Source organism: Myotis yumanensis, unplaced genomic scaffold, assembly GCF_028538775.1.
Source record: "Myotis yumanensis isolate MYYU_CA2020_CCGP unplaced genomic scaffold, mMyoYum1.0.hap1 SCAF_12, whole genome shotgun sequence".
Taxonomy (NCBI): domain Eukaryota; kingdom Metazoa; phylum Chordata; class Mammalia; order Chiroptera; family Vespertilionidae; genus Myotis; species Myotis yumanensis.
In genome coordinates, this window is record NW_027223763.1 from 30,377,018 (window position 1) to 30,403,955 (window position 26,938).

General features: G+C 48.5%; 2 protein-coding genes across 3 annotated transcripts in view; one reads left to right on the forward strand and one right to left on the reverse strand.

Annotated features, from left to right (window-relative positions):
* Positions 1 to 17,968, forward strand: part of B4GALT1 (beta-1,4-galactosyltransferase 1) — a 47,964-nt gene extending 29,996 nt beyond the window's left edge. Inside the window, exons 3-6 of one of the 2 annotated variants that reach the window (XM_070431368.1) lie at positions 8,610 to 8,797; positions 12,042 to 12,164; positions 14,749 to 14,853; positions 15,051 to 17,968. In XM_070431368.1, coding sequence (XP_070287469.1) covers positions 8,610 to 8,797; positions 12,042 to 12,164; positions 14,749 to 14,853; positions 15,051 to 15,183 — 549 coding nt within the window. In that variant the 3' untranslated portion in view covers positions 15,184 to 17,968. Of the gene's footprint in view, positions 1 to 1,685; positions 1,793 to 8,609; positions 8,798 to 12,041; positions 12,165 to 14,748; positions 14,854 to 15,050 lie in introns of those variants that run through there. The other variant, XM_070431369.1, reaches the window with a different exon arrangement.
* Positions 10,251 to 10,765, reverse strand: LOC139021121 (ubiquitin-ribosomal protein eL40 fusion protein-like). The gene has a single exon (XM_070431370.1). The coding sequence runs from the start codon at positions 10,730 to 10,732 to the stop codon at positions 10,346 to 10,348; it is 387 nt and encodes a 128-aa protein (XP_070287471.1). The 5' UTR covers positions 10,733 to 10,765; the 3' UTR covers positions 10,251 to 10,345.
* Positions 17,969 to 26,938: the final 8,970 nt, after the last annotated feature.

Genomic DNA, 26,938 nt, shown 5'->3' on the forward strand with positions numbered 1-26,938 from the left:
TTGTGTGTGCGCTCGCCCAGCTGGCAGCTCCTGGACTCCCAGCCCCCAGTTCTGACCGCCTCTCTCCCTGACCACCCGGCTCCGTGTGCTCGGTCAGGGTTTGGAGCACGGAGCCGTTCCCTTTGACTCCTACCCTGCACTTCCACCCACTCTCAGGACCCCTTGCTCCCTGTTCTCCTGTGAGGACTGTGCCTGGAAGTGAAGCCTCGTTTCTCAGTCAGGCCAGGGCATGATCCTTGGGCACCTGCACAGCCCCTCCCAGGCCTTTCCCCAGAGTCCTCTGCTCCTTGCTGACCAGAGCAGGCCTAGGACACAGCCCTTGGGGAACGTGGAGAGGATCCATTTCAACCCTGTGGTTGCTGATGGTCATAAAACTTTATGGTCCTTTGGACTGAACATCTTTCATGGTCTCACTTTGAATTTTTACTCTAACGACCCTCATTGTTTCTGCTGAGGGACGGCTGGGAAGGTAAGTAGCTTGCTTGGGTCCCTGATGGCTGGGTGGTGGAGCTGGGGTTGGACAGAGATTGCATGAAGCCTAAGGAATGCCTCTCTTCCCCTCCCTGGGGAACAGCTCCACTCCCACTTGGTGATGCTGTGATTCCCACAGGTCATGGGGGGGTGGGCCTTGCCTTTGGAGCAACAGCCTCAGAACCCTCTGTGAGGCTTGCCCATGATCCTGCTCACCGGTAAATCCTGGCCAGAAAGGCTGGGGTGTGGGGGACGGTGGGGAAGGTCGGGGGGAGGCCCAGCTTTTTCAGGCTTTGAAGTTTTTCAATCTGTGCATTGTTGTGAGACGGTTCCAGGGCGCTGGTCTGGGACCCAGTGTGGGCAGGTTTGGAGAGAGCCCGTTGTACCCTCAATGAGTGAAAGTGTCTGTCACTGTTCCCAGCAGCTTATCCCTGTCCCTGGGCCAGGCAGCGGGTTCCTAAATGAGGCCCAGGTGAATTGGGGTGAAGCAGACTCATGAGTCTGCCCCATTACTGAGGATGGCTGCCTGGGGCCCCCACTGGTTTGATGTCTATCTTGACCATCTTTTACCATCCACCATCCCTGCCTTCCATTCCCTGCCCAAGCGGTCAGCCCCCAGATTGGTGTGGGCAAGAATGGGGCTGAGGAGGGGCGGGGCTGCTCCTGTCCTGCAGCACCCCCTGCTTGAGCTTCCTGACGGGGCCCGCCAGGAGGGCTGTGGGAGGACTGGGAGTGTCTGTGTCCCACCACTCCCTGTGCACTGCCCCAGTGTGCAGGGTCTCCTTTGCTGTGTTCCCCCTCTCTGTCCATGGTTCACTCCGTCCTCCTGGGGAACGTGTCGCAGCACTCACAGGTACTCACACGGCTGGTGAATTGTCTCCCTGGACATTACCCTGGAAAATGCCATTTTCTCTGCTCACCCGTAACTTCAGGGCCAGGAGTGGCCACGTATAGTGATTGGCCTTTGCCCGGCTACAAGGGTGGTCAGAATGGGCTCCTTTCCCTTTGCAGCCAGCCATGCCACTTGCCTTTCTTCCTGACTTCTCTCCCTTGCTTCCACCTTTTCTCTTGTTTTCCTTCTAGTGGGGGCCTTTTTCCTTTCCTTGTTAATTCTGTTTGTAGCCAAGCCCGCTGATGGCTGATGGAGGAGCTTCCTTCTGGGGTCTGCTTCTTACTCTCCACCTACCTCCTCTTCTGTTCCCTCCACCTCCTAGAGAGAGGAGCGCCGACCTAACCACTGCTGTGACTGCTGCCGCCGCCGCCGCCACGCCACCGCTGCCACCCCACCCTGGTAATGTGCACACGCCCCCAAGTCAAACCCAGAGCCCAGGCCCTATGGTCAGGGGGAAGCCGTGTAACCTGCCGTGTGCCGGCCTCGGGCCCTGTGGGCCTTGCTTGGAAATGCCAGCCTGTTGTGCAGAGGTCGAAGAGACGTTGCCTTCCTGAAATTAAGCCACAGTTGGGCTCATACTCCATATGTATATACTTCTGTATCCTGCTTTTCCTTAATTCCATGTCATCAGCATCTTCCCATGTTATTTCATGGTCTTCATAATCATCACTTTCCATGCCTTCATAGTAGTTGAAGCATGCATTTCTACCATAATTAACTTAGCCATCCTTCTGTATTAGCAGGCATTTAGACCATTTCCATTTTCTCACTAGTGTGAAGAGTACTGTAATGAACATCTTTGAGTCTAAAGCTTATTCTGAGTTTGTTTCTACATTTAGGTTTCTCTAGGCTAGGTTTTCAGATACAGGATTATGGGTTTAAAAAAAAAATTTAAACTTTTTATAGTTCTTAAGGTAAATGGCCAAATTGTTTTCTGAGAGAAGCCTTTATTTTCTAACGTGTTTTTCTGCAGAAAGTCCGTGCCGCAGGCCCAGGGAGAAAGACCGACATCCTGCAATGGCTCCTACGGAGCTGGGCTTTAAAAATTCTCTGTGTCCACCTCACTAAGAATCACCACTTTCAATTGCGGGGGTTGGGGCACAAATCCTTCCTTGACTTGCAAAACATGACCCTTGTTTAAAACCTTCAAAGGCTTTCTATGGCCTAAATCAAAGATAGCACCTGAGAGTTTTAGTAGAGTACCCAGCTTCCCCCTCCATCTCATGATTTGTCCACCTCCGCCTTCATGTCTTATTCTGGCTTCCACGTTGTGTACTTCTTGTATTTCCTTAGATGCTTTCTTTCCCCCACAGCCTTTACAAATGCTGCTCTCTCTCCTAGGACTACTAAGCGTGACTAACTTCTTTGAAGCCTTCTCCAGTCCCCTAGGACTAGGTTAGTGCCATCACCTCCACTCCATCTGTGCTTGGCTCTGTGACTCCCCACCACCCCCCCTTCCCCGGTAGCTGTAACCACAAAGCGCTCATCGCTCAGCACCCATGGCAATTGCCTGTTTAACTTGTAACACCTCAAAAGCCGGGCCTGTTTATTTTCCTTTTTCGTATGCCTACTGTTAAACGTGAAGTAGACACTCAATGAATGGCAAGAACAAATATATCAAACTCGGGAACACAGGACCCTCTGGCCCTCTTCTGTCTCTGGGGCTGGCTTGCTCTTTCTTTTTCTTGGTAACTGCCTCATTGAGATGTAATCACATGCCATAACATTCACCTGTTTAACGTCTGTAACTCAGTAGCTTTCAGTATATTTATCTAAACCATAAAATAAAGTTTAGAGCCTTTTTATTGAGCCAGGAAGAAACCCCACACCTCTTAGCTACAAATCCCTCCATTCCCCACCGCCCTAGGCAGCCACTCATCTTTCTGTGTCTGTGGGTTTGCCTGTTCTGGACGTTTCTTATAAACGGAATCATAATAAATATGTGATCCTTTGTGACTGACTTCTTTCACCTGGCATGTTTTTAAGGTTTATCCATGTTGTAGCATGTTATCCGTCCTTCATTCCTTTTTATGGCCGAATAACATTCCATTGTATGGATCTACCACTTTTGTTTATCCATTCATCTGTTGATGGGCATTTGTGTTATTTCCACTTTTTAGCAATTGTGAATAATGCTGCCGTGAACGCTGTATAAAAGTTTGTGTGTGGACATATGTTTTCATTTCTCTTAGGAATATACCTAGGAGTGGAATTGCTAGATCACATGGTAATTCTTAGTTTATCTAATTGAGGAACTGCCAGGCTGCTTTCCACAGCAGCTGCACCTTTTTACATTCCTACCAGCAGTGTAGGAGGATTCCATTTTCAGTGGACACGCTATTTGCTCTTTCTTATCTTTAGTGTAAATGAGGGCTCTAGAAAAAGGTTTTAATAGCCCTGGAGAGCTATCTGATACTTCTTAAGACATTCCTCCCTGCCACCCAGATCTGCCAGAAGGGGCACTGGGTTTCTACATGATGTGTCTGAAGGTAGCTTCTTTCTTCTTTTCTCTCCTCTGAGGAGCGTGGCCTTTAGGCCTGTGCCAGACCTCCCACCTTGGGCCTCCTCACTCTACCCCAGGCCAGCATGCCTGACCAAGCTCAGGCTCCCGTTCTCTCTGTTCTGGCCATTGTTGGTTCTGCCTGACCAACTCTGACACCCACTATCGGGATTGTATGCCCAGTGATAAAAGGCTTCCCTGTGAACTTCGATCGAAGGGACAGCCATCCTGTCCAACTGTGAAAATGTCATATAGTTTTTGACCTTTCTTCTTTCCTCTTGTCCTCTCCCTCTGTTAGGAGCCGGTTGCCCTAGAAGGAAGGGGTAAGCATAGCTCTTTAAAAAAAAAAGTTATTGTTGATAGTATTAGGGACACTGTAACTCTTGTCCACCAATGTAAAGAAGACTGCACATTAGCCCGGCTGGTGTTGCTCGGTGGTTGAAAGTCAACCCATGAACCAAGAGGTCGCTGGTTTGATCTCCAGTCAGGGCACATGCCTGGGTTGTGGGTTTGATCCCTAGTAAGGGGTGTGCAGGAGGCGGCCAATCGATTATGATTCTCTGTCATCATTGATGTTTCTGTCTCCCTATCCCTCCCTCTAAAAAAAAAAAATGAATAAAAACATATTTTAAAAAAAGAAAAAGCAGCAGAAGCCTGCACTTTTAAAAGCCCTGTCTTTCAGAAGGACACCTGCACCCAGTGCGCCGGCTCCTCTTCACCGAGCGGCTTCCGGGCACGTCACAGCCTCTACAGGCCTCTCTTTCTTTCCTCTGCTGCTATCAACACTGGAGTCCTGTGAGTCACAGGTTAACTCACTTGAGGCTTAATCCTTTGAAGAAATTACCCTCCAGAGAAGCAGGATTTGGGAGGAACTGAAAGTTGATTGGGAAGGACACTCACAAACACGAGCGTTGTCTCCAGGAGGATCTCTGGGAGACATTTTTTTAAAAAATGTATATTTTTATTGATTTCAGAGAGGAAGGGAGAGAGAGATAGAAACATCAGTGGTGAGAGAGAATCATTGATTGGCTGCCTCCCGCACGCCCCTACTGGGGATTGAGCCCACAACCCCAGCGTGTGACCTTGACTGCAATCGAACCCTTGACCCTTTAGTCCCCAGGCCGATGCTCTGTTTGCTGAGCCAAACCGGCTAGGGCAACATTTTGAAAGGTCCGACTATTCAAGGTGAAGGGGAAAGCCTCTGCTGAAATAATGATAGTATCATTTGTTGCCAGGCAGTGTGCAAAGGCCTTTAATGTATTGTCTCATTGAATACAACCCACCTGTTGTCATCCCCATGACCAAATGAGGAAACCGAGGCCCAGATGCCCACAGCTAATAAGGGAAGAAGATGGCATCCCTGGGATAAAAGTGCACGCCTGTCACAACGTTCTGGCTTGGCCAGACTGTAGGTACTGGATACACGTTTACGTGAGTGAGTGAAGTAGCCGGGGCACTGAGTAAATGCCCGGTGAGGAGGGGCAGGAATGAGGAGGGCACCTTCCTGCCTCCTGCAGAGGAACGGGCACCTGCGTTAGTGCTGGGGGTTGGGGGACTTGCCAGGGCCTGTCTTTCTTAACAAGAAAGTGACCCGTGTTATTACAGCATTTCCCCTAAAGAAGCCTGGCTCTGACATTTCTGTAATCCCTGGGGAGGAAGAGGAAGACGCACACTTTCCTCATCTGTCCCTCTGCTGCTCTGGTGTTCCTGGGGCTCCCACTTGGCAAAAAATGCCCTGCTGTTCCCCTCCCCAGGATCATACAGGTGAGGCCAGGCTGGGAGGAAGGATGGGAGAAGCGATTGTAGTTCAGGTCATTTTGGAAAACCGCCTGAGTAGTTTCCAGCGTGGACCACACACCGGAGGGCCTTATTCAGGGGAAGGAACTGTTGCATCACCCATTGGCCAAGGGCAGAACCAGGTCTTCTCGTTAGGGTTCCCCTCCATTGTGCTGGGGACTTGGTGCCAGAGGGGCCTGTTTGTTGTTCCAAATTACCAGTTTCTGGGAGAGGAAAAATACTTAGTGTCCTCTCATTTAAGCATCTGCTTAGATCAAACAGTAGTGACCAGGAGGCCGGATCCTGTGGTTCAGACATGATCACCAGGAGCACTGCCCCCCCTTCTTATAGGAGAGTGTAGGAAGAGCAGGGAGCATTGGGCAGCCCCCCCCCTCCCCCAGGGGTCTGCTGCACAGGTGTGGAAAGGCTTTGTTGAGACACTGCCCTTTCACTTGTTGGGAAAAGTGCTCAATGGGGATGAATTGTGTTTGGAAATATTCAGGTAACTCTTTTAGGGTCTTCATGGAGCTGGAGGAGCAAGAAGGAAAGCACCAGGTGTGGGCCTCTCTCCCCATCACCAGAAGGTAGAAGGGTGGGAGGAATGCAGTAGATCTGGGTCAGAATGAAAGTGGTTACAAGATTGGCGAGATGATTAAGTGACACGGCATGCAGGTAGAACACTTACCCTTTGCCTGGTATATCATACCCACCCCCCACCCTCCCCCCTCCATGAATGTGAGCAGTGTATTGTTCTAGTAATAATTATTACAGCAGCTTCATAGTTTTCCTCTGCGATGTCTCAACTCTGAACTTTTTGCCTCATGGCTTACACAGAGTTAACGGAAGGCATGACGTAGGTGGTGGGCCAGTTGGAGAAACTGTGTGTGCCATTCGTCGGGCACAGCTTTCTCTTTTCACCGAGTGTGGCTAGAAAGCTTTGTCATGGGCTGAAGAAAGGAGCTCTTGTGGAAGATGTTTCTTTAATTGAGATAGTGTTCTTGTGGGTGCTTTGTCTGACGTCCTGATACTTACTTTTCTTAAGTGGTTGGTTTCCCTGAGGCTGGGCGGCTGTGGTGAGGTCTGCCCACTCTGCACTCACAGGTCGGCTCCTGGCACACGTTTCCAAGTCCTCTTGTGAGCCTGGGGAGAGGTTTTGGCATCCCACTTTTTTAAAAATATATATATTTTATTGATTTTTTACAGAGACGAGGGGAGAGGGATAGAGTTAGAAACATCGATGAGAGAGAAACATCGATCAGCTGCCTCCTGCACGCCCCCTACTGGGCATGTGCCCGCAACCAAGGTACATGCCCTTGACCGGAATCGAACCTGGGACCCTTCAGTCCGCAGGCCGACGCTCTATGCACTGAGCCAACCCGGTTAGGGCTGGGCATCCCACTTTTGAGACTGTGTACCCACTGCAGGCCCTTATGGGATACATTTTCCCCCAAAGTAGAGGCCCTGGTCTTGTTTATCCCAAGAGATATTGGGAAAGAGCATAAAGTGAGGGTTCCAGGGTGTTCGGCTCCAATCCCAGAGGTGTCATTTGTGTGGCCTTAGTTTCTTCAAGGTGTGATGGGGAGGATTCCGGTCAGGATGAGAACATGTGCCTGGGTGGGCTTGTGAACTGCTAAATGTAAGGGTGGCATGTCGATGCTGTTACTGTCCTTACTAACCCAGGGAGTTGGTAAGAGCAGAGACCCATGCTGGTGACTCTAAGGGGGCCCTTTGGTGGGAGCTTCCCAGCAAGGAATGCTTTCTGACATTGAATGTTGAAACCCATCCATCGGTCTACTCACCCATTCATCCATTCATCCACCCACCCACCTATCATCCAGCCAGCCAGCAGTTATTTATTGAGCTGATATTATATATGCCAACAGTGTTCAAGGCCCTAGGTGAGTAAATAGTAAACAATTCCAGCCTTCATTGAGCATGCTTTCGAGTGGGGGCGGGGATTGAAATAAACAAGATAAGTAAATAAAATATGAAGTAACTTTTCACGAACAGACTTGGTGCTTTGAGACCCAGTGGTTGGCATGCTGAAGCAGGTGTTGTCTTCTCTCTCATACACCCTGTTTCTGTTGTGTGAACCACACTGCTTCCCAGCAGACATAATGAGCACCCTGAGGGCAGAGATCGGGTTGGGTTTGCCATATTTCTCTGGTGCCTAGTTTAGTGACAGACACCTGGTAGGCACGCAATGTGGTTATCAATCACAGTCAACCATATAAAGAGGGTAGAAGTAAAAAGTCCCACAGGTACCCATTTCCTGAATGTCTTCTCTGGAATTAATTTACATATAGTATATAAATAAGTGACACATGTTTAAATGCCTCTTCACTTAACAATACTATTTTGAAGATCATTTCCTTTTAGAGATTTCATATTTTTAAAAATAACTCTACCCCCATTAAATGGATGTACCACCATTTATTTAACCAGTTCCCTAGTGATGCTCATGTCATTGTTCGCAATCTTTTTTTAAAAAAATATATTTTTATTGATTTCAGAGAGGAAGGGAGAGGGGAGCGAGAGATAGAAACATCAATGATGAGAGAGACTCATTGATTGGCTGCCTCCTGCACATCCCCTACTAGGGATCGAGCCCATAACCCGGGCATGTGCCCTTGGCCAGAATCCAACCCAGGACCCTTCAGTCCGCAGGCCGACACTCTATCCACTGGGCCAAACCGGCTAGGGCTGTTTGCAATCTTTTGCTGTGATGAACACTCCATGGGGAATAATGTTCATATGTCATTTGCACATTTGCAAGACCTGCAGAATAATTCTGAAAAGTGGGAATACCGACTCAGGACATACCACATGGCATTAATTCACAAACGAGGGCAGAAAAAATGAGGCCCAGGAGTGGACTAATGACCACATGTAGTGGGCAAGTCACCAGTCCCTGTGTTCTGCTCAAAGTCCTTACGGCATCTAATATCACTCCTTTTGTTTCTGCACTAGGCTGGAGAGTCCACATTCAATCGTGCTAAGCTCCTTAACGTTGGCTTTCAAGAGGCCTTGAAGGACTATGACTACAACTGCTTCGTGTTCAGCGACGTGGACCTCATCCCAATGGATGACCGGAACACCTACAGGTGCTTTTCCCAGCCACGGCACATTTCTGTGGCAATGGATAAGTTTGGATTTAGGTAAGAGCTGTTCACCAGAGTCTATAGAAAACATGTTCCTCTATGATATGACAAGGAGATGCAGTTTCTCCAGCCAGGAGAGCTCTATGCTCTGGAGAAGAGTGCCTCCTCTGAGTAATAATTCTTTCCATCCTCCCTTGCTGAGGGCATGAGGTCTGTGAGATAAATATAGGGTTGTTGTAAAGTCCTTCCCCCAGATCAAAAGTATTCAGGCCCTAAACTTGCTGTCTTGCGGGAGCGGCGGGGGGCGGGGGTGGGGGGGATTTAGCTGTAAAAGTCACTCTCTGCCACTCCGTCTTCCCTCCCTCCCTCCCTGTTTGTGTATCGTCTTTTTGAGATACACAGGCTTATACCCTGACCCCTCTTAATTCCGCCCTTGAAGCATGGTGGGGATCCCCTAGTTCTTTTCCACAGCACCATGTCTGTTTTCCCAGAACCATTTAGGCTTGGGGGATGGGCAGGAGGTAAGAGAAAGCAGCAGAGACAGCAAAACTAGATCTTGTCAGCTCAGCTGGTATTTCCCCTAGAAGTGGCTAAGAGTCCATTTCTGTAAAAACACTCATTATCAAAAAACTTTATTGGCATGGCCACCTCAGGTTCAAACCCTTACGTTGCAAATGCAGGCTGTACTGTGAGGAAAGCAAAAGGTGGCTGACTTGGCCCCTCAGTGCTGGTAGCTTATGACAAATAGATGACCTTAGATTCATTAAAGCAGGTCCCCAGGAAGCTTGCTTGTGGATACTTGCGGTCAGAATTCAGAATTCCTGAATGGATTTGAAAATGATAATTGCTTTTTTTTTTAGGTTTTGTTTTTCTTGGGTTCTATATGGTTGGCTGACTTTTCTCTTGAAATCTGAGTTAGCATTTTTCTTAATTGTGTGATAGGTTTTGGTTTCTCTGGATTCCAGTAAGAGCCTGAGTGTGGTTTGGAACTGCACACAGGGGCGAGAAAAAACCCCCACAGCCTTTAAAGGACCCCCAGAAGGCCTTTGCATGGCCTCTGGGCATGTCCTCATTTTGATTCTTAACATTTCTCATCCGTGCTTCCTCTGTATCCCTCAGGAGGCCACAGTTCATAACCACTGAAACATTGAAACACAAAAAGTTTTGGAGGGACGAGAGTCCAGATGCCCTGCTGCTTGAAAATGGGTCAAAATAGATTCACCATTAATTATACCTGCTGCTAAGTCAGGACATGGTAGAAATTTCCAAGAAAATGTTCAAGAATGCTATCTTTTTTTTTTTTTTAATCAGAAAATTTACCTGTTTTATTGATGCATCACAATTGCTCTATATTTTACCCTATTATGTAGAAAATACTGAAAATACAAGCTACTTTGTAAAACCAAAGACAAGCATAGAGTCCGAAGATCAACTATGTTTAACACAATGAACCCTCCCCAGGGCCCCAACTGTAGTTTTGGTAAATTTTTTTTTTTTTTTTTTTTACTGCTCCAGTCAACGAAATAGAAACTTTATTGAGGCCCCAGCATCACAGGGTTCAGATAGAAGGCTGCCCTGTGGACCCAAGGAGTTGGTGGAGGGGCCTTATTTAACCTTCTTCTTGGGGCGCAGGTTGTTGGTGTGGCCACACTTCTTCTTGCGGCAGTTGACAGCACGGGGGTGCAGGCGGGGGTAACACTTGCGGCAGATCATCTTGTCGCAGTTGTACTTTTGCGCGAGCTGGCGGAGGGAGGGTTCGATGATGCCACCCCTGAGACGCAGCACCAAGTGCAGGGTGGACTCTTTCTGAATATTGTAGTCTGAGAGAGTGCGACCATCCTCTAGCTGTTTGCCCGCAAAAATCAGACGCTGCTGGTCAGGTGGGATGCCCTCCTTGTCTTGGATTTTAGCTTTGACATTCTCAATGGTGTCACTGGGCTCAACCTCAAGGGTGATGGTCTTGCCAGTCAGGGTCTTCACAAAGATCTGCATCTCTGCGTCAGCTCCGCCGCCTCGTTGACGAGAAAGAGGGTAAATTTTAAATATGTATTTATTTTGTGAGAATGATTATTTTACAGACTCCCTAAGTACATCTGCATTATAAACATAGCTCAGTCATTCTCAGAGACTGTTTCTTGAGGCTTGTTGTAAAAGGAAGCGCACAACCAGAAAAGGGAGAAAGCAGAAAAAGTTGAAATCGCACACAATAACTGGCGTGTAAAGTACACTTAATAAAGTTGGAATTCCGTTGCAATATCAAGGACTCAAAGCAGAAATGCTAACGTTATGTATACTGTACATATAATGCACTGCTATATGTAGTGAGGTTATTTTTTCAAGCTGAATCAAAACCACACATTAAATAAGTGTAGCAACTTATTCTGATGATGAATGCCGCACCATTCATCAGTTAAAAACAAAATCAAAATAAGGGAGCAGGCTTGGGCCATTCCTGTCATTGAGAAGCAATTTCATTTCCTAACTGAAAACAAACCGTCCTGGCCAGTGGGTGTTTGCGTAATAGTGACGACAAAAACATACATCACTGTGCTTGCCTGGCTGAGGGCAGTCGAACTTAGCTCCTCTCCTGGGGGATGATGGATGGCAGGAATGCTCTCCTGATTTTTTTTTTAGAGGGATAGAGCGAGACACATCCAGGTGAGAGAGAAACATGGATGGGCTGCCTCTGTCATGCCCCCTCCTGGGGATCGAGTCCACAACCCAGACGTGTACCCTGACCGGAATTGAACCAGCGACACTTGGGTGCATGGACGATGCTCAACCCACTGAGCAACACCGGCCAGGGCCACAAATGCTATCTTGACGATTGGAATCAGTCGGTTTTCAAGCCAGTATACCTTTGGAAGAATGAAAGCTGGACCGGTAGATGGGATGGGCACATGACAGCGTGGGCACAGGGAGGCCCTAGAACAACCTCAGATTCCAGGACTTGCTGGATGAGGATTTCCCGTGTAGGAGCAGATTCCTGTCTGGTGCAGAACTGGGCCTATGCTCATGTAACCGACTGATTTCCTAGACCACCACAGAAGCGACACAGTATTTTTAGAAAGAGGAGTCTGTTGTTTGATACCTGTGTCTTCTCTAAGATTATCTGAGTCTACTATAAAAACAAAACAAAGAAAGCCCTCATAAATCTCCAGTTAAAAAGTTGCAGAGAATAAAAATAACTTCAGGAGTGTTTATTTTGAGCAAGTTTTATTTCGAGAAAGTCAAAACCTACTAACCACTGGTCCTCTCTGTGTGTGTGTCTGTGTTTTCTTTTTTTTCCCCCACCCCCCAGCTTACCTTATGTTCAGTTTTTTGGAGGTGTGTCTGCTCTAAGTAAACAACAGTTTCTCACCATCAATGGATTTCCTAATAATTATTGGGGCTGGGGAGGTGAAGATGACGACATTTTTAACAGGTAATGGTCACAACTTAGATCTCCTCCTTCTCTGTCTCCCTTCACTTCTAGTTTTTCAGTCAATGCTGATTATTCTGTAGGGCTTTTGACTCTCAGGAAGGATGCATCCCCACTCAGCCCAGGGTCTTATGTGTGCCCAGCTGTAGACACTGTACGTGCTGAAGATGTCTTTAGGAAAATTAGCTACTGCTATTTAAAGAAAAAAAAATTAAATTTATTGATTTTTAGAGAGAAACATTGATTTATTGTTCCACTTATTTATACATTCATTGGTTGTTTCTTGTACGTGCCCTGACTGGGGATCAAACCCACAACCTTGGCATATCGGGATGATATTCTAACCAGCTGGGCTACCCAGCCAGAGCAGCTTCTGTGATTTTTTTTTTTAATATATTTTTATTGATTTTTTACAGAGAAGAGGGGAGAGGGATAGAGTTAGAAACATCGATCAGCTGCCTCTTGCACGCCCCCTACTGGGGATATGCCCGCAACCAAGGTACATGCCCTTGACCGGAATCGAATCTGGGACCCTTGAGTCCGCAGGCCGATGCTCTATCCGCTGAGCCAAACCGGTTAAGGCGCTTCTGTGATTTTTGCATTAGCCTTGGAAAATGTAAAATGAGAACCAAGTGAAGGAGTGTACTTTGATGCATACCGCATGCCATTTTGTCCTGAAGGAGTAAACATGTGTCCTTCAGCCCTAGCTGGTATGGCTCAGTGGATAGAGCATGGACTGTGGACTTAAGGGTCCCAGGTTCGATTCCTGTCAAGGGCACATGCCCAGGTTACAAGCTCAATCCCCAGTAGGGGGCACGCAGGAGGCAACTGATCAATGATTTTCTCATCATTGATGTTTGTTTCTATCTCTCCTTTCCCTTCCTCTCTGAAATCAATAAAAATATATTAAAAAACAAACAAAACAAAACAAAAAAACACACGTGTCCTTCGTAAAAATTCAGCATCTCGTTGTGGTCATGTTTGAGTATGAAACAAGTTTCTTTGGTCAGGATTCCAAGTTCTTCACAGAATCTTGTTACTGTTTTATTTATTTAACTTTTTGGACTATTTTTAACATACGCGAAAGAGGACAGTGTAGTGTGATGGTTGCTGTGTACCCACTGGCCCCGCAACCATCATTTCACAGCCAACCCCCAACACCCGCACCCTTGGACTCCCTGGAAGTTGGTAAACCTTTATGGTAGGTTGTCATTGCAGAAGGTATAAATCACCTGTAAGTAGCATTTGAAACCACATTCTGCCCAGTTCTCCCCGGCAGTGGAGGCTTCGACCCTGCCAGCTACAGATTAAAAGCACCTACTCCCTCTGGGAGCCAGTCTGAACTTGTCTCTGAGTTTGATGTCAAAATACACCCTGGTGCCTTCCTGGATTGCAGAACACTAATTTGATCAGTTAACAGAAGGTGTCTGTCAGAGCAGCACCCAAGTCATTCAGGGTTAACTTTCTGTGAGAACCTGGCATAGGCCCAAGTCTTTAATATAGGCCTTGAAGAACACTTGAGTTTTCAAGTATGCAGATCGAGTGTCCGCTGCATGAGAGCACTGTGCCAGGTGGGCCCAATCAGGAAGACACTGATGACATGGACATGGAGTCCAGACAGAAACAAACTTGCTCCCACAGTACCACACCTGGGCAGACACTGGGCTGATGTGACAACAGAGACCTGAGTGGTCACAAAGGTTGGGGGTAGAGGGGACCAGAGCACAAAGTACCAACATCCCAGGCTGGAGGGACTAGAAGGGTGAGTGGTTTGTGGAGCAGCTTTCTTGGAAAATAAAGGACCTAACTCTTACTATAACACCTACTCACTGTGTGCCAGGTCCTGGGGGCAAGGCCAGCAACCTTTAAAGTCATCCAGGAGCACTGCCTCTTAACTTCTCTGTTCCTGCTTTGGTTTTGGTCCTCATTCCTTTCCCCTAGACCAGTGCTCGGCAAACTGCGGCTCGCAAGCCACATGCGGCTCTTTGGCCCCTTGAGTGTGGCTCTTCCGAAGCCTTAGGAGTACCCTAATTCAGTTAATAACAATGTACCTACCTATATAGTTTAAGTTTAAAAAATTTGGCTCTCAAAAGACATTTCAATCGTTGTACTGTTGATATTTGGCTCTGTTGACTAATGAGTTTGCCAACCACTGCCCTAGACCTACACACAGAACCTTCCGTGCCGTTCTGGCTGCCCCTAGTCTTATTCCCTATTCCCCCTTTTTATACTGCTTATCAGAGAGATGTCTCCCGGGCTAAAAACCTTTGGGAAACACTGCGTTTTCCATCCTTTTCTGACGCTGGCACGGTTCACTGGCACTGTTGCTTGAAGCTTTGAGAAGGCCTCCATGATTTAGCCTTTGCCCATCTTTTCAGCCTCATCTCCAGCCACTTCCAACCCCAGATCCTTTCACCAGTCCCCGAGGCTGTGTTGCTCCTGAGGGCACCATGCTTGCTCTCCCTGCCCGCCTTTGCCTGTGTTTTCCCGGCCGCCCAAACGGGTCTGGCCTGCGCCATTCATCTTCACGACCTGGCTCTGCCTGCTGTTGCTCTGTGACGATGATTTGTCCCTTTGCTCTCTGCAGATTAGTTTTTAAAGGTATGTCTATATCTCGCCCAAACGCTGTGGTTGGGAAGTGTCGGATGATTCGCCACTCAAGAGACAAGAAAAATGAACCCAATCCTCAGAGGTGTGTTCTGTGTTTGTTTATATTCCTTCTTCCCTCTCTAGGTTGGGGCAGAAATGAGCTCTGGGGAGGGCTCCATGCCTGGAGGGGGAGGGAGGGCTCCGTCCAAGGGGGGAAAGCAACAAAGTGCAAATGTTTAATGCTTTTTTTCTTAAGATTTTTGTTTTGACACCAACCTCTTGCTCTTTTTTTCCTTGTAGGTTTGACCGAATTGCACACACGAAGGAGACAATGCTGTCTGATGGTTTGAACACACTGACTTATAAGGTGTTGGACATAGAGAGAAACCCATTATATACCAAAATCACAGTGGACGTCGGGACACCGAGCTAGCATTTTGCTACCCTGATAAAGACCTAAAAATGGCCAGGGACCTCTGCTGTGTCTCTGCCAACGTGCTGGGCTGGCCCCTCATTCTTACAATCAGCGTGATAGCCCCCTTCGCTCGTCATTTACATGCCTTTCCGGATGACCAGAACAAGTGGGGTATTTTGCCCCCAGCTTGACTCGGCATGTGACTTCTTAGCTCTACGAGGTGTTTGTATGTGTAGAAACTGTCAGCCTCTGGGGGTTCTCAGCATGTTCACAGTGTCACCCCAAAGAATCAGAGTGTATACAGCCCCAAATTTGGTGACTGTGGGACTCGTTCCCAGTGGTAAACTGCAAATTTGTTGTGAAATAGGTAAGAATTTTGTTTTAAATCGTGTATTCTTATTACTTTATGCAAAATTGGAGAGTGCTGCTGAAATTGGATTGGTGTGATATTTTTTGGTTGTCATATTTTAAACAGAAAAACTGTGTCAACCATTCTCATTTTACCGCCCCCCACCCCACCTTCTTTTAGTGCTATCCAACTGTTCCAATCACTGTGTGTATCTCTTCTTAGCAAAAGAGTTCTAAAACGTGAGCCTCAGACCTTTTGCCCTGCTAACGTGTGAATTCCAAGGCAACTTTAGCCATCAGAGCAAAATCCTTGGGAGTTCTCACATTCAGTGGCCTTTCTCCACATTGCCTGATTTCTGAATGTAAAACTTTTTAGAAAGAGCAGGTTGCAGTTTGTAGTATTTTAAAGACCAAATCAAATTCTGATTACTGATCTAGCTTGATTTTGTGTTGATCCAGATTTTCATGGCTGTTTAGTGTTCAAACATGGCAATTGATTTTTCTGAGTATGTTATGTAAACTTGAATTTCCTATGTATTTTTATTGTGGTGTTTAAATGTGAGGAAGGGACTGAGCATTTTTTTAGGGGTGGGACAGGGGGCAATTCTGTATGCTGTAGTGGCCATGAGCAGGCCTCTGATTTAGCTTGCCGGCCAGGTTTTGTGAAGAGCAAAATCACCTTTGGGTCCTTTGACGAGGCAAGCCCCCCCCCATCCCACCCCACCCCTGCCACACACACACACCTCTGCAGGAAGGCAGAATCCTTGGCCTGCCAGGCAGTGCTCCCCATCTCTTTACCCTTTCCAGGTGGGCAGGGCGGAGGGAACCTCTACCACCTCCTTGGACTAACACCAAGACCTCCCACCAGGGCGTAGGCTGTGGAGTTGTAAATGACAGCAGTCAGAACTGTTTCCTGGCCCTTAGCCTGGGGAGGTGGAGGGAACCTCGGTTCTGGCCCCCTTGGATCGAAGGGCTGCCTCCCTCAGGTTTGGCCCAACACTGCCTGTCCCACCTTGCAGGACCGGTTCTCCTTCTTCCTCCCCCCTTCTGCCCTCCCCTTTTTTGTTCCTTTGCTTTTTGCCTGTTCCCTAAAACTTGCCTGTGGCACTCAGGGTCAAATACACTATTCATTCTCCAGCGTGAATGTGCCTTTTAATTAGAAACATAGAAATTCAGCTGAACCCACTCACACTCCCCCAGGACCACTCTGGTGCCTAAAGCCTCCCTTTCCCCCTCGGGTCTTTAGCAGGTGCTCCCCGTCCTGGGAGGCTGATCCCCAGGGCTGTCTTCTCCAAACCTGCCTCTGCTGGGAGAGGCTTCAATGCTGGGGGTGAGATGCATGAGGCAGTTTCAACACTGGGCTAAGGGCCTGAGACTCAGCTGTTTAATCCCAGGCTTGACCTTTCCGCTGGTGGCCGCTCAGACCTCCTGGGAACCAGCCCTCAGTGTGGATGGAGGCTGAGTTGGTGTCCAGCGCCAGTCTTACCTGTGCCTTTATTGCTTTGAGCATCTCAGATGCTAACTTGGTTCTTTGTCCAGAAGCCTTTGATTAAAATTTATTTTCCACTGCACAAGCTTTGGGGCTATGCAAAGAGTATTCCTTCTGTCAATCCCCTGCTCCTTAACAGAGATGTTAATAAGATTCAGAGCAACTGCACTGAGAAGGAGTTTTGGGAAATGCAAAGAATGAAGGCCTCTCTTTGTGACCCCAGATCCTGACTTTTCCAAAGTGCCTTAAAAGAAGGAGACAAATACCTTGGGAAGTAACTTCTTTGTTACTTACTGTACTCTTTAAAAAAAAAAAAAAAAGACTTTTTTTTCCTTCTTTTGTTTTTTTAAATATTTTCTTTCATGTTACATTGGAATATTCAAGTATGTGGTTCATTCTCAGAACCAAGGGAAATCCTGTGTCACCTGTTCCTCCTTTGCTCACCTTTGGTGCTCTCATGGGCGCCACCTGAGCCCAAGGTTAGGCCTGCAGGCCTGCCTGGTTCATGAGATGCTGTAGGTCCTGTTTCCTCCCTAGGGAGTTCAGAGCAAGAGGGTTCAGGGGGCATTTCCTTTACCTGGAAGTTGTCACAATGAAGTTGTCATGTTCTGTGCCTTTGTTTCTGTCCTTCCCGTTGCTGGTGACCCTGTGAAGTGGCTTTTGGAGAAGATCAGAGGGCGGAGGTGGCCCGGGAGGGTAAAGGAAATGCGGTCTGGCTCTCAGCCTGGGCAGGGTCTCTGCTGACCTCAGGGCTGGCCATGGGGTGTCCCACACAGCCGGGACAGCAGCGGTCCTGTCCTGGAGACCTGTTGTGCTGTGTGTTTCGATTTCCTATGTGTGCAAATGTATGTATTGACTATTGTGAGTGGGAGGGGGGAATGTCTGACTTTGATGTTCAAAACAGAACTGTATTTTTGCCTTTAAAATCCAGTAATATAACACGAATAAATGTCCTTATCTTTGTAACTGCTGGTGGTTTCTCTTCTGATTTAAAGGTTTGGATGCTGCCAGAGCTGGTGGGCAGTGGTGGGGCTTCCTTCTGGGAGGATTTGAGGTCTGCCCTTGTGCCTCCCTGGTTCAGGGTGTCATGGCTGGGGCCTTGGGAGCAGAATCCCCACACACTACCCAGGAAGCACATAGCTGGGTTACACACACCTTCCTGGAATCAGCTGATAAGAAAAAAATTCCGAGATGTTCTAAATTAAGTACAGTGGCCTGAGAGGGAGAAAAAGAGCTGGAACTGTTAGTCTGTTAATGGCTGCAGGCCAACTAATGAAAGACATCTCAGTCCTAGCCGGTTTGGCTCAGTGGATAGAACGTCAGGCTGTGGACCAAAGGGTCCCGGGTTCGATTCTAGTCAAGGGTACTTATCTTGGTTGCAGGCTCCTCCCCAGCCTGGGCTCTGGTCAGGGCTCGTGCAGGAGGCAACCAATCGATGTATTTCTCTCACATCGATGTTTCTCTCTTTCTTTCCCTCCCTCTTCCACTCTCCCTAAAAATCAATGGGAAAATATCCTTGGGTGAGGATTAACAAAAATAAATAAACAAACACAATCTTTAAAAAAAATCTCATATAATAAAACCCAAATATGCAAATCGACCGAACAGCAGAACAACTGGTCACTATGACTTGCACTGACCACCAGGGGGCAGACAATGCAGGAGCTGCCCCCTGGTGGTCACTGTGCTCCCACAGGGGGAGTGCCACTCAACCAGAAGCCAGGCTCACACAGCTGGCAAGTGCAATTGTGCTAGAGGGAGCCTCTCCCGCCTCCATGGCAGCACTAAGGACCCCTCGGGGGTCCCGGACTGCAAAGAGCATAGGCCGGGCTGAGGGACAACCCCCCCCCCCCCCCGCAGTGCATGAATGTCGTGCACCAGGCCTCTAGTAAATAAATAAAAGACATCCCACATTCCTGTTTTGCCTGTTGGAATTTTGGATTAATTTCCAGGTGGCTATATCCACAGATTATTTTAGCCAGACACCTTCTGACTCCAGGGGTCCCCATTTGTTTGCATGTGGGCTTTCTGGACCGCTGCCCACAGCCACTCCACTGGTGCAGGCATTTCTTTATTCGACTCTGCTGCCCAGAGCTGGGCCCGCTTCACCTTCTCCCACCCCTTTGCCTGTAGCTCATGTAAATCCTTTCAGACTACTACTTTCTTCTTCTTCCCCTGACTCGATGTATTAGACCGGTTGCAGAACTCTGGGATGACGGACATACTACCTTTCCTGTCTGGCCATGCTGCTGGTGGCTTAGACTCCATGCCCCAAGACCAGTTGTTTGGTTAGCACTTTTGGCTCAATAAAACCTTATATGTTAAAAAAGACTTCAGTCGTGGAAGTTAAATATAGCCATTTCCTCATCCGAACCTCATTTTCTTATCTGTATAATGGGAATAATAACACATAGATACATTTTGAGGCTTAAAAGATAGGAAGTACCTAAAACAATGGTGGACACCTGCAAATTTTGTTGAACACCTACTAGGATACAATGGCAGAGGAGGTTTGAGTTCAAAGTCTAATGGGGGGAAGAGGCAGCACAGACGTTTTCAAAGAGTCAAGTAAGCGGATGGAGCCCGGCCGGTGTGGCTCAGTGGTTGAGCATCCACCTATGAACCAGGACGTCACAGTTGGGTTCCTGGTCGCCACATGCCTGGGTTGCTGGCTCGATCCCAGTGCGGGGTGTGCAGGAGGCAGCCAATCAATGATTCTCTCTCATCACTGATGTTTCTCTCTTCCTCTCTTAAATCCCTAAATACATATTTTTTTAAATTAAAATTTAAAAAAAAAAACATGACGAACACCTTACAGGTACTCATTACGTAGTAGCTAGCCGCACTTCAAAGTAGGATTTTCCCTAGCACTTCTCTGGCCACATTCCTGCTATTTTCAACAAATGCCAGAATAGTTCTGAGATAGTTGTCAGAGCCACTTACACAAGGTGTTCACAGTGTCACTTACTATGGCCCCAAATAAGGCTCTTGTCAGCCCCAGGAAATTTTACTAAGACGCCTTAGTTGTGACCCAAGGATGTGGGACATTAAGTACCCAGCAGCAGCCTCCTACGTGCTGCTTGGATGGAATTGGCACCTGGAAGGAATGGGCCTGAGGGAAGCAGTGTGCAGGCGACATTGCCCCTGCTGTCCAGCTGAGGTAGCTCCAGGCCCTGCTGGGACGGAGCTGAAAAGTGGGACCAGTGGGAAACCAGGACAGAAAGAGCAGCCCCTTGTAGTTCCCTCTTGGGCCTTCTGGCTGTCCCTACCCATCCCTGTGACTGCCGAAGGATCCCTGTGGCCCCAGGCCTGAGCAGAGGTGGCCCGGGGCTCAGATCTGACCAAGCAGCAGACTCTGGTCCTCTGGACAAAGTGCTGTCAATACAGGGCTTTGCAAGGCCTGATGTGCCTATGAGGGGCAGGAGTGCCTCTTGCTAGTTCTGTGACCTTGAGCAGATGACTTCGACTCTCTGTGCCTCAGTTTGTTCATCTGTGTAAAGGGGGTAGCAATACCTATTTTCCTAGAGTTGTTACAAAGAACAAGCCAGTTAATACTTATAAAGCACTTAGAACATGCCTGGCTCATACTAATCATTGTGTGTTACAAATGTTTGTTACTTTTTTAAAAATGCACATGGACACACCTGCTGACGTACATACAGACTGCTGTACACACATTACCAACATACACACATGTCAGATATAGTGGAGCTCTTTATTCTTTCTCCTCTAGGGCACATGTCTGGGGCTTACCTATGGTGGTTGGGTAAGTAACCATTCCTCTTCTGGAGACACACAGGACCTTACCAATGGTGTGTCTCCACCCCTTCCCTACCTCCCCTAAGCAAAGGTGTTTGGAATGACTGCCTTGGGGAGGCAGGGGTCTTGCACCCCCACCCACCCCCTGGGCTCCAAGGGGCCAGGAAAAGAAGAAGTAGGAGGAAGAGGGTCAAGGACAGGTTCCTGGGGTTGGCCATTCCTTGGGAAGTAGTCTGTCTCTAGTCTCCCACTTTACACGGAACCCAGACCAAGTAGGAGCCAGGCAGAGCCCAGTAGTTGTGAGTGTGAACTGGTGAGCATCAGGTCCGCCCCCCGCCCCCATATAGTAGCTCTTTTCCATGTGAGAATGTGACCTGGATGCCAAATCAGTGACCCACAGATGTCCTTTGGAGGCAGGGCTGTATGCCCAGGTAGGTGGGTGCCTATGGAGGTATGTGAGTGAAACCCACCCCAGGCAGGTGACAGGGGAGCTGGGGAGGGTGGGGGGGAGGTCAAGGAAATGAGAAGATGACCAAGTCCCCACCACGCTCCCAGGCATCCGTTCTCTTGTTTCTTCCCGGAGGTGCGAGTTCAGACTTTCCTTGGAACCAATTTCTTCTTAGAACTGGAACTTCTTACCCCATTAGAAAGGAAATGAAGTTTGTCTGGCCGAGCTAGTCATGCCAGACAAGCCTCATTTCCTCCTGGCAGAGTCCCCAGGCAGGGAACGTGGCTGCTGCTTTTGTCTAGACTCTGGGACCTGTACCCAGGCTGTGAGGCAGAGGAACCTGCAGGGCATGGTTGCCATGGGAAGTTACAGGATCAATAGACCAGAAACCAGAGGAACGTGGCACTCCAAGGACATCTGCACTGGAGCAAGACGTGTGCCAGGTCACCAGGCAGGGGGCCCCGGAAAGACAGCCAGGAAGAAGCCATACAGTGATCATAACTTCGGCTCTTCTGCCTTCCCACGCGCCATGTGCGTCTGGCGGGGCAAGTCGACTCCCCAGTCTGAGCCTCAGTTTGCTCTTCTGTTTTATGGCTGACTCTCAGAATCTATACCTGGTCTCCCCATAGTTTTGCCCAGTAGAAAGTGCCCTGATCTTAGTAAAAATAGCAGGATCTCCCTGCACTCTCTCCTCCCAGAGCTGCTTGAGCATCATAGGGAAAACTGTTAAAGCTTTAGCTGGGGTGGGGAGGCGGGTAGCAGGGGAGCGTGTGGTTTCTGATGCCATCTCCCTCTTCTGCCTGAGGCCCCACCAGGCGCAGGGAACACTACTCTCTCCGGCTCACTCTTAGGTTTTCAAAACTCAGGCTTCCTGGTCATCCCACAGGACCTGAGGGGGAAGCACAGGAGCGGGGGGTAGGATGCCTGAGCCTCTGCTCAGCTCTGCGATTGAAGGTGGTGTAGGAGCTTCCTACCTAGGTTCCTTCCCAGTGGCCATCTTCCCTGTAACAAACGGACTTGGAATATCCTGCCCTTAAGAAGGCTCCCCGTGGAAATGCAATTCAAGCCCTGGCTGGTTTGGCTCAGTGGCTAGAGCGTCGGCCTGCGGACTGAAGGGTCCCAGGTTCGATTCCGGTCAAGGGCATGTACCTTGGTTGCGGGCACATCCCCAGTAGGGAGTGTGCAGGAGGCAGCTTATCATTGTTTCTCTCTCATTGATGTTTCTAACTCTCTCTCTCTCTCTCCCCCTTCCTCTCTGTAAATATATATATTTTAAAAAAAGGAAATGCAATTCAAAACCACACTTCATACCATCAGGATGGCTATTAACAAAAATAAATAAATAAATAAATAAAAGTGTTGCTGAGGAGCTCTAACCGGTTTGGCTCAGTGGATAGAGCGTCGGCCTGCGGACTGAAAGGACCCTGGTTGGATTCCAGTCAAGGGCATGTACCTTGGTTGTGGGCACATCCCCAGTTGGGGGGGGGTGCGGGAGGCAGCTCATCGATGTTTCTCTCTCATTGATGTTTCTAACTCTCTAACCCTCTCCCTTCCTCTCTGTAAAAAAATCAATAAAATATATATTTTTTTAAAAAGTGTTGCTGAGGATGTGGGAAAATTGGAACCCCTGCGCACTGCTGGTGGGAATATAAAGTGGTGCAGGCCCTGTGGACAATGATGTGGTGATCCCTCAGAAAATTAAACATAGAACTACCATATGATCCAGCAATTCCACCTCTGGGTATACTAGTATACCCAAAAGAAATGAAAGCAAGGACTTGAATAGATAATTGTACACCCATGATCACAGCAGCATTATTCACAATAGCCAAAAGGTGGAAGGGACCCAAGTGTTTATTGATGAATAAATGAATAAGTAAAATGTGGTATATTCTTAGAATATCATTCAGCCTTAAAAAGGAAGGAAATTCTGACACATACTGCAACATGGATGAGCCTCAAAGTCATGAAGTGAAATAAGCCAGTTACAAACAGACAAATATTGTCTAATTCTGTTTCTATGAGGCACCTAAAGTAGTCAAACTCGTGGAGACAGAGAATAGAGTGATGATTGCCAGGGGCTGGAGGGGAGAGTGGAGTCCAGGCAGGAGGGAGAGCTGGTGTCCAGTGAGCACAGAGCTTTAGCTGGAGAAGATGACGGAACTTCTGGAGACGGATGGTGGGGCGGCTGTACAACAAAGTGAATGTACTCAGTGTCAAAGAACCGTACACTTTTAAAATGGCTAAAATGATCGATTTTATGTTATAGAATATAGACTGAATGTGACCCCCAAAGTTCATACGCTGAAACCTAATTCCCAATGTGGTGGTATTTAGAGGTGGGGCCTTTGGGAGGGGATTAGATCATGAAGGCAGAGCCTTATAAACGTAACTCCAGAGAGCTCCTTTACCCCTTCTGCCATTAATGTTAGAGAGAGAAGGTGCAAGCGATGACCCCTTCACCTGATATCGAATATACCATCACCTTGATCTTGGACTTCCCAGCCTCCAGAACTGTGAGAATAAGTTTCTGTTGTTTATAAGCCATCCAGCCTAGGGTACTTTTATGACAGCAGCCTGAAAAGACGAAGTAGCGTATTTAATCATGATTTTAAAAAAAGGAGGCTCCCTGTGGCCACGCTTGACCTCGTCCTACTCTAGAGGCGGCTGAGTATGGTGGTGTGAGTCCAGCATCCACCTGGAGACTTTGAGAACGAGATGGGCTGGTGGTGGGGCGTGCCACCTAAGGAGGCACAAATCGTGAGCACTGAGCTTGGTTGCTGAATCCAGCTTGGCGCTCTGCCCCAGATGACTGGCTTTTCAGTTCCTACCTTTTCCCAAGACAAACATCCTTCCCTAAGGAAGCTTGATGTGGCAAAACTAGATAATTATCTCTTAGTTACAACTATCCCTTAGCTCTGGGCGGGGGGCGGGCGGGGGGGGGGGCAGGGTAGGAGGAGGGGAGGTTGGAGAGAGTGAGGCCGGGACTCAGGCAGGATCTCAAGCCTGGAGGCAAGGAGGTGCTGACTTCCAGAGTGCCCATTCGGGCACTTACTGTTGGGAGAATATAGGACTTGAGCTGGAGGCTTTCTAAAGGAAGCAATGACAGGCTGGGGCCAGATTACACCTGGGGATGAAAACAATCACTCCGACAGGTTCTGTCTAGATGGGAGGAAGGCCCCAGGTGTCAGCGCAGCGAGCACGCATTCTGGACGTGGAGGGCAGGAGGGACACTCGGGAGAGATGTCCCTATGACTCGGTGTCGGTGACAGTGGGAGAACCTCCACCCCCATGCTGCTACATTGGCACTGTTAAAGGAGGTAGGTAGGTAGATATGAGCAGGGCAGAGAAAGGACAAACTGACCAAAACCCATGCTTAAATAAACAAGGGAAAGGGAGAACAGAAAACTAAAACAGCCATCAAAGTTAGACAAAAACAGGAAAAAGAAATGCAGTCAAAATGACTCCCAGCACCCAAAGGACAAAATCTTACTAGATATCGGCAGATCCACAAAATTCTAAGAAGCCCACCAGGTAAGCAGACCCACCCAGGAAATTCTAGGGAGCCCACCAGCTAAAAGGACGAATGGTGCAGGGAGATTAAGACAAAGGGTGGGGAGGGACAAGAATAAGACAAAAGTCAGAAACTAGATCCATTGGGGCACTGGAACCTCGCTGGAGTTGCCTGTCTTGAGAGTCCCTTGGAGGTACTTTCGCTTGAATAAAGCTTTGCCGTTTGCTGCAATTCCCCATCTCTTTCTCTCTCCCATGTTGACATCTTCCTTCTGGGAGATAAGAACATCCTCTTGCTGATCTCCAGCACTGCTGACAGTACAGTCTTTCTGGGAGTGAACTGTAGATAAATAAACCTTAAAAATAGATCTATCCCTTGACCTTACAATTCAGCTTTTAGTAATTTATCCAAAAACAATCACATCCATGCACCAAGATGTGTAGCAGTGTTTGCCCTACCGCTGCTCCTAACACTGAGAACTTAGAAGCCACCATCAATGGAGGACTGTGCTAAGTAAGTAGAATGAGGTGCATCCAAGCAATTAGGTACTCTGTGACACTGAGAGTGACGAAGTAGTTCTGATTGGGAAGAGGTCTAAGGGGGAAAAAGCAAACTACAGCATGTTATTGCCATATATGGCCGGGGGAGCGGTATGAATAATTTAATGCAGAAATGACTGTAATTGTTTGTGGGAGCAGATGCACAGCAAAAACACAAAGAGACAATTTCCCTTCTCTGCACAGACTGTGCAGCAAGGCTCATGTTGCTCTGAGGTAAAATAACAACATCTGGTGTTTCAGGGCTTGTCAGAGGGCCGAGGCCTTTAACGGGGCTGGCCCCACAGAGAGAACAGCTGGGTTGTCCCCTAGAGGGAATGGGTTTTCTGAAAGTGCCCAGGCTAGGGAGGGAGATGGGGCTTCCTCCCACAGGGGAAACGGTGAAGACGGTGCCCTGTTCACACGTGGGGTGATGTGGCATATTGTGAGAATGTCCGTGGGGCTGGACAGGAGCTCAGGCAAGGGAGCTTCTAGGCCAGTGATGGCGAACCTATGACACGTGTGTCAGAGGTGACATGCGAACTCATTTTTTTGGTTGATTTTTCTTTGTTAAATGGCATTTAAATATATAAAATAAATATCAAAAATATAAGTCTTTGTTTTACTATGGTTGCAAATATCAAAAAATTTCTATATGTGACACGGCACCAGAGTTAAGTTAGGGTTTTTCAAAATGCTGACACGCCGAGCTCAAAAGGTTCGCCATCACTGTTCTAGGCCCTAGAATCTAGGGAGTCTCTCAGATTTAGAGAAATCCAGTTAGGATATTTTTGCCATTCTTTCCTAAGTGCAATTGAACATGCATGCCTGTTATACATGGGTAATAAACATGTCAAAGAGCAGAATGGTGGGGCCGGGCCGGGGGAGGGGGCGCTGAGGGAGAGGGGCCGCCGTGCCCTGGCTCTTTAGGGGCAAGATTGACCTGAGGCACCTGATCAGGGCTCTCAGGCCAACCTTGCATGAGCCCAGTGGGAAGTGAGGGGCGTCCCACTGCCCATGGATCTTTGGCTTTAGAATCCAGAAGCCCTGTGGCCGAGGAAGGCCCTGACATGTGGATTTTGACACAAACCTGAGCCTGGAGCTTTCACGGACTCGTTACTGAGCCAGATGTGAATGCCAGACAATTGGCCTGAGCTTCTGGACCCAGTCCCTGCCTGGGAGGCATGTGCCAGGGCAGTGTGGGTACCAGGCCGTGACCGGCAAGAGCGCACGCCTCTGTCTTTGAATCTCTATCTGATGGGGTGCCAAGAGGTGTGTGCCCGGCCCTGCCCCATCCTGCTCGGCTCCCTGGGGCCTGGCCAGCTGGCGCTTCCTGCACAGAGGGCCTTGGACACGGTGAGCCCCTGGCGGTTATCCAGCCAGGAACTTGGGCCGTTGCGGGGGGCTTCAGAGTACTTCCTTTCTGTGAAAGTGTCCGGGTGCTGTGGCCGCAGTGACTCTGGTCTGCCCCGGTGACAGCAGCACAGGAGATAGGCCAGCTCCAAGGCCCCAGCTCTGTAGCTGCCAATTTCGCCAAAGGCAGAGTCGATAGTGAGAGAGGGAGCGAGGGAGGGTGCAGACGGACTCGGTGAACTGCAGCTCTCACACGGGTTCTCCCCTAATGAACACATCGGCACCTTCCCATCATGGAAGCTTAGGCTGAGGGAGGACACACAGAG

What these genes read in the sequence shown, in the direction of transcription:
- LOC139021121 (XM_070431370.1), bottom strand. Translation starts at nt 10,732, where the DNA reads ATGCAGATCTTTGTGAAGACCCTGACTGGCAAGACCATCACCCTTGAG.